Consider the following 5,203-nt stretch of genomic DNA (forward strand, 5'->3'; position numbering starts at 1 on the left):
GTTTCACCATGTTGGCCAGGCTGGTCTTGAACTCCTGATCTCAGGTGATCCACCTGCCTCAGCCTCCCAAAGTGCTGGGATTACAGGTGTGAGCCACCATGCCCGGCAGCGTTTCTTAAAATCTTTAGGAAATCAAGTCTAATTGTGAAGAAAATATGACAGAAGCATAAAGTATTTTCTGACCCTCTGAATCAACATTCTTGTTTCTGCTATTTGTTCTAGAGCTGGCAGCATTGATGAAATGGGTAACCATAAACGAAGACTTTTTTTTTTTTTCACACTTGGCTGATTTTTGTATCTTTAGTAGAGTCGGGGTTTTACCATGTTGGGCAGGCTGGTCTTGAACTCCTGACCTCAAGTGATCCACCTGCCTCGGCCTCCCAAAGTGCTGGGATGATAGGCGTGAGCCACCATGCCTGGCCAAAGACTTCTACCTGCTTGGAAAGTCGACTGGTCACACAGCCTAGCAAATGAGGGTGGGATGTGGCATGTGCCTGGTTCCAATCCCAGCCCTTTACTGTTCCCATAGGAGGTGGGGACAGGCCTCACCCAAGCGTCCAGCATCCTGCAGCTGAATCTTGAGCATTTCCATGGGAGAGGTCACCACCACCTGGCACATCCCAGCCCCACACCCGGCAAGCATCTCCATCTTCAGGTTCCGCTGCATCCTACGGGAACAGGCGTCAGGCTCCTTCAGCGGCAGCTGCCCTCTTGTGAGAGGGGGACTTTCCCTGGATGGCCCCCGTGACTGCCACTCACCCAGCTGGGCAAGTCATCAGCTAGCCCTTAGGTGTGGTCTCTGTACTGACAGGAGACTAAGTTTAAAACAAAGCCTGCTAGGGAGGTAGCACCGCGTGGAAGCTGAGAACAGTGACAGAGAAACCACGCAGGCCAGGTGTTGTCCCTGATCCCTTCAGGAACATCACTGGGGCAATGTGAGGCACAGAGAGAGCTAGAAAGTGTTTGGGGACTGATTTGTTTTTCCTGAGACGAAGTCTCACTCTGTCACCTAGGCTGAAGTGCAGTGGAACCAACATGGCTCACTGCAACCTTGACCTCCTGGGCTCAAGCGACCTCCTTCCTCAACCTCCTAAAGTGCTGGGATTACAGGCATGAGCCACTGCACCCAGCTTGGTGGCTGATTTTTAAAAATGTATTGCCTAGTTGATGGATTTGTCTGTGTATTCTATATGTTGTCTATATTATCTGTCACACTTCCAAAGTATACCAGCTCATTCTCTCCCTTCACTCTCCAGCAGCCCTCAGCCCTGTGTGCACATATTTAAATGCATGCAGGCAGGTAAAATGAGGCTAATTTGAAATCTTCTTCCTGCCATCCCTCCCAAAAAACACACAGTGAAGGAGCCAACCCCACTCCACCTGGCCATACCCATCTTCCATGAGCAGCTGCCGGAAGAAGTCGTTGGCCGCCAGCTTGATGGCCTTCTCCGGAGTGACCAGAGTGAGGTTCACGGCAGCCCCTGGAAGTGAAGGACAAGATGGGGAGTCAAGGCCATCCCAGAAATAACAGTTCCCCGGGTCTGCCCCTCAGCCCTAGCCAGGCCAGTCTCTGAGTGAAGGGCACCTTGGGGGCCAGGTGGGGCTCCCGGGCCTGTTTCACTGAAATAACTTTCCATTCCCACTCCCTACCACATTCTCTCTCTCTTTTTTTTTTTTTTCGAGACGAAGTCTGGCTCTGTCGCCCAGGCTGGAGTGCAGTGGCGTGATCTTGGCTCACTGCAAGCTCCACCTCCCAGGTTCGCCATTCTCCTGCCTCAGCCTCCCGAGAAGCTGGGACTACAGGCGCCTGCCACCACGTCCGGCTAATTTTTTGTATTTTTAGTAGAGACGGGGTTCACCGTGTTAGCCAGGATGGTCTCGATGTCCTGACCTCATGATCCGCCCTCCTTGGCCTCCCAAAGTGCTGGGATTACAGGAGTGAGACACCACACCCAGCTCCACATTCTCCTCTTTTTTTTTTTTTTTCTTTTGAGACGGAGTCTCGCTGTGTCGCCTGGGCTGGAGTGCAGTGGCCGGATCTCAGCTCACTGCAGGCTCCGCCTCCCGGGTTCACGCCATTCTCTCGCCTCAGCCTCCCAAGTAGCTGGGACTACAGGCGCCCGCCACCTCACCCGGCTAGTTTTTTGTATTTTTAGTAGAGACGGGGTTTCACCGGGTTAGCCAGGATGGTCTCGATCTCCTGACCTTGTGATCCGCCCGTCTCGGCCTCCCAAAGTGCTGGGATTACAGGCTTGAGCCACCGCGCCCGGCCCATTCTCCTCTTTTTACTTTTTTTTTTCTTGCGGACTCCTCAGTCTGGTTATCAGGAAGCCATTTCATTTTTGTTGCTGCTGGTGGGGTCGCGGATGATAAACCAGCAGTTCCCAGTGACACGCGCCAGGCGCAGGGACTGGGGTTCTGCTCCTCTGTGCCGCATAAGCCAGTCCCATTGGCTGCTGGCTCGGGGCTCTCCAGGGTTTGTGTTTCGCTTCTCCGTGGCACAAGCATATGAGCTCCTGCTCAACTCCAGCTTTGGATCCACTGTCCAAGGTGGCCTCCTGGCTGGGGACCCCGCAGGGACCGTGGCAGCGCTGGACCGTGCTGGGGAGGAGGCACCCAGAACTCCTTGCCAGGTGCTCAGGTCCCTTTGCGCAGTCCCTTTCAGCCTCTCTCTCTTCGCTTCTAGCCAGGCAGAGAGAGGCTGGCAGGCAGAGTGGGCTCGCCTGCTCTTAGTGAGGCGGTGGCGGGGGTGTGCTCTGGGGGTCTCAGGAAGCCTTACCAGGACCCAGAGCTGCCTCTGACTCCACCCAAGAGCACAGAGGCTCATCAGGAAGGACCCCCTGGCAGCCCTGGGCCCATCCCCGCAGCAACGGAAGGAACACCAGTTCCCCAGGTCCCAAATGCTCACACCTGCTGCCCAGCCTCCCAGGGGGCCTGAGAAGCCCACCTCGGTACATGCCGAAGAAGCCCTCTGCCCGAGCCGTCTTCAACAGGCAGTCGATCCTGAAAGCAGAGGCCAGAGTAGGAGTAAGGGTGCAGCAGGCTGCCCAGCCCCCTCCATGCCCTGCTCCCGCGGGCACATCCCAGCTGACCAGCTCCCACGCTCACGCACGCTGCCTGGAGACTGGAGGGAAAGGGGCCCCATCCCTCCTCCAGGCGCCTCTGCCCTCCACGCTCGCCCGCCAGCACCTACATTCCTTTGTACATGGCTTTCCCATGCTGGTTCTGCAGGCGAGTCTTGGCCAAGTCGATGGGGAACACGCAGGTCACCCCCACGAGCCCTGCTACACCTCCATTGATGAGTTTGGCTGTGATGCTAGGACACGGGGAGGAAAGAGGCAGAGGGAGGGGCAGGTTAGGGAGCGGATGCAGCCAGGAATGGGCAGGGGCACAGACAGTGGGGAACTCCAGCCCTACAGGTGTCCAGAGACGCTCTTCAGCCTCCCTGGCCCAGGTCTGGTCCAGGCAGGACAGCCGCACTTGCCAGGGCTGAGGCATCTTGCTGCAACCCGGGAAGTCCCTGGGGCTGGGACCGGCAGGGGCTTCTGGGAGGAGGCCAGCTCTGCCCCCACGGGCCGCCACCGGGGCACCGCTCTGCCCGGGGCGTCCGCGGCCCACCCTCTGGCTCCTCCGCAGGCCTGGAGCCACGTGTGCGGTTCTCACACAAACTGGCTGAAGGTCAGGCAGAACCAACTTTGCATCCCGACTGTGCCCTCGCCTCTCTGGGCCTGCATTCCCGTGGCACTCACTCCAGGGTTGCTGAGGACTATGGAAACCGTGCCTGGGGGGAATGCCAGCTATTGTTCATAATAAGAGAACAGGCACTTCCCACAGTGTGGGCTTCAAGTGGGTCAGCCCTAGAGGTGATCTAGTTCCAGCCAAAAGTCAAGCCACAGTTGAGATAACATGCCCCCCACCCTGCTGGGTATAGGAGCTTTGGAAGACCAGATATAGAAAACAAAGCTTCTCAGACTCCTTGGAACCCACTAAACTTTTCTTATCTTTCAGGCGGGAGGCAGACTGTGAACAAAATATTTGGCGATGGATTTACCTGGAAGTGGTAAGAGTAGATGACAGCGGGCCTTTCACAAAGGAAGAAACTTGGGACGATAAAGAGAACTGTGAACTAAACTTGGCAGTCAGAGAAGATGAACCCAAACAAACTATGTTGAACAATAATATATAAATGCACAGATGCTTGTGTGTATGTATTTGCCGCAGTAGAGGTAGTGTGTATGTTATATGGGGAGCGGGGTTCTTGCTCTTCCTCAGGACTCAGCTTGTTCTTCAGAAACCTGGATGTGCTATCACCATAGCGACTCTCCCCAGGCCCAGGGGCCAGGGCCTCTGGCTGCCCCCGTCCAGCTCACCTCAGATCTTGGTGGGCCATTCTGCAGGGACTGGGGATCCCAGGACACAGGGCTGCTGGCTCCGTGGGGTAGCTGCTGTCGGCGCTGGCTCAGGGAAGAAGTGGAAGCTTCCTTGGCTCTGGCCACGTAGCAGTGTGGACAGAGCACGGGTTTTGAGTGCAGCCTGGCCCGAGCCACCTTCCCGGCAAGTCACGACCTCCCTGGGCTGCAGCTTCCTCCCCTGTAGTCAGAGAAACACACACCTCACAGATGGGCGAGGACGCACGTCACTAGTGGATTCATGCAGCCCGCTTGCTCCACGTTTTTCCCTTCCTAAACCTTTTGGACTTTGGGATTCAAATCAGAATCCTTGAACTTTTGGACTCTGGGGATCAGATAAGAAGGAAGGGGAATGGGAGAGAAGGATACAGCCTGCTGAGGCTGGAGGAAAGGATGTCTGGGGCATTTTGGACAGAGGCATGGGGAGTGGCGCTGGAGGAAGCAGATGGGATGGGAAAGGATTTTAAGAGGAGTTGCTATGAACTAGGAATCCCTTTCATTGTGTCCAAGAATGACAATAAAATACTTAAGATGGCCAGGTGTGGTGGCTCATGCCTATAATCCTAACTCTTTGGGAGGCTGAGGTGGGCGGATTGCCTGAGCTCAGGACTTCAAGACTAGCCTGGGCAACGTGGTGAAACCCTGTCTCTACTAAAAATGCAAAAATTAGCTAGGCATGGTGGCGGGCTAGTAATCCCAGCTACTTGGGAGACAGAGGTTGTGGTGAGCTGAGATCACACCACTGCTCTCTAGCCTGGGTGACAGATCAAGACTCTGTCTCAAAAAGAAAAAAA

At 55.5% G+C, this 5,203-nt stretch overlaps 1 protein-coding gene across 2 annotated transcripts in view; it reads right to left on the reverse strand.

The window, feature by feature from the left end:
* Positions 1-5,203, reverse strand: part of SLC25A18 (solute carrier family 25 (glutamate carrier), member 18) — a 30,747-nt gene that overhangs the window by 8,474 nt on the left and 17,070 nt on the right. For both annotated transcript variants that reach the window (XM_011945658.1, XM_011945657.1), the window contains 5 exons: positions 4,371-4,590; positions 3,194-3,316; positions 2,948-3,003; positions 1,391-1,481; positions 550-668 (listed from right to left, as the gene is read on the reverse strand). In XM_011945658.1, coding sequence (XP_011801048.1) covers positions 550-668; positions 1,391-1,481; positions 2,948-3,003; positions 3,194-3,316; positions 4,371-4,390 — 409 coding nt within the window. In that variant the 5' untranslated portion in view covers positions 4,391-4,590. The remainder of the gene's footprint in view (positions 1-549; positions 669-1,390; positions 1,482-2,947; positions 3,004-3,193; positions 3,317-4,370; positions 4,591-5,203) is intronic.

This window comes from Colobus angolensis, unplaced genomic scaffold (assembly GCF_000951035.1).
Source record: "Colobus angolensis palliatus isolate OR3802 unplaced genomic scaffold, Cang.pa_1.0 Scaffold242, whole genome shotgun sequence".
Lineage (NCBI taxonomy): Eukaryota > Metazoa > Chordata > Mammalia > Primates > Cercopithecidae > Colobus > Colobus angolensis.